Genomic DNA, 1554 nt, shown 5'->3' on the forward strand with positions numbered 1-1554 from the left:
TGGACCATTTGACCAGTGAACCAGTTGACCAGTGGATCAGTGGACCAGTTGACCAGTGGACCATTTGACCAGTGAACCAGTTGACCAGTGGATCAGTGGACCAGTTGACCAGTGAACCAGTTGACCAGTGAACCTGTTGACCAGTGAACCTGTTGACCAGTGAACCAGTGGATCAGTTGACCAATGGACCATTTGACCAGTGAACCAGTTGACCAGTGGATCAGTGGACCAGTTGACCAGTGGACCATTTGACCAGTGAACCAGTTGACCAGTGGATCAGTGGACCAGTTGACCAGTGAACCTGTTGACCAGTGAACCAGATGACCAGTGGATCAGTGGACCAGTGGACCAGTTGACCAGTGGATCAGTTGACCAGTGAACCAGTTGACCAGTGGACCATTTGACCAGTGAACCAGTTGACCAGTGGATCAGGGGACCAGTTGAACAGTGAACCAGTGGACCAGTGAACCAGTTGACCAGTGAACCAGTTGACCAGTGGACCAGTTGACCAATGAACCTGTTGACCAGTGAACCAGATGACCAGTGGATCAGTGGACCAGTTGACCAGGTAACCAGTTGACCAGTTGACCAGGTGACCAGTGAACCAGTTGACCAGTGAACCTGTTGACCAGTGAACCTGTTGACCAGTGAACCAGTTGACCAGTGGATCAGTTGACCAGTGAACCAGTTGACCAGTGGACTATTTGACCAGTGAACCAGTTGACCAGTGGATCAGTGGACCAGTTGACCAGTGAACCAGTTAACCAGTGAACCAGTTGACCAGTGGACCAGTTGACCAATGAACCTGTTGACCAGTGAACCTGTTGACCAATGAACCTGTTGACCAGTGGACCAGTTGACCAGTGGACCAGTGGTTAGAAATGTCTCACAGCACGAAGGTCCTGGTTCAGTTCTGGTTTGGTCTCTCTGTGTGTTCTCGTCATGTATTTACACTTTAGGTGAACAGAGGGGTGGGGTGGGGGGTCTCACCAGTCTGGCTCACAGGTGGTCCCGATCTTGCTCACGGTGTATCTGTTCCAGCCCAGCACCGGGGGGAAGGTCCAGATGAAGGAGAAGGTCCAAACAAAGATCAGGCCCAGCACGGCGTGCTTGGACTGCAGCCGGATGTTCCCTAAAGGCCGACAGATRACGAAGAACCGCTCGAAGGACAGAACAGCCAGAGACCAAAGAGCCACGATCCCTGAGGGGACAAAAACCATAAACTCAAGGGTTCAGATCCTGGTTTCAACCTGATGGAGTGAAAACTCAGATCTATGGTCTGAACCAGGGCTTCTTAACCTTTTTGACCTCGGGGCCAATTAGTTGAACATAAAGTGACACGAGGTCCAGTCAGACATCACCAACGTGTGGATCAAAATGATAATTATTCTAAATCTTGGTTTAATTTTTATTGTATTTACATTATAACTAAACTATCATAACTAACATAACTAAATTAAATACACTTACATTTTAAAAGTAAAACTCCTGTCAAACAATCACAAGACATGGTTATGACAAACATTTTATATTGTAACCTGCCCATAACTATTA

At 48.0% G+C, this 1554-nt stretch overlaps 1 protein-coding gene across 1 annotated transcript in view; it reads right to left on the bottom strand.

Moving 5' to 3' along the window:
• The window catches only part of LOC106533825 (vertebrate ancient opsin), an 8386-nt gene that overhangs the window by 2014 nt on the left and 4818 nt on the right, over positions 1-1554 (bottom strand). The window contains exon 2 of the mRNA XM_014030264.1: positions 991-1201. Within this exon, the coding sequence (XP_013885718.1) occupies positions 991-1201 (211 nt within the window). The remainder of the gene's footprint in view (positions 1-990; positions 1202-1554) is intronic.

Source organism: Austrofundulus limnaeus, unplaced genomic scaffold, assembly GCF_001266775.1.
Source record: "Austrofundulus limnaeus strain Quisiro unplaced genomic scaffold, Austrofundulus_limnaeus-1.0 Scaffold1030, whole genome shotgun sequence".
NCBI classification, from domain to species: domain Eukaryota; kingdom Metazoa; phylum Chordata; class Actinopteri; order Cyprinodontiformes; family Rivulidae; genus Austrofundulus; species Austrofundulus limnaeus.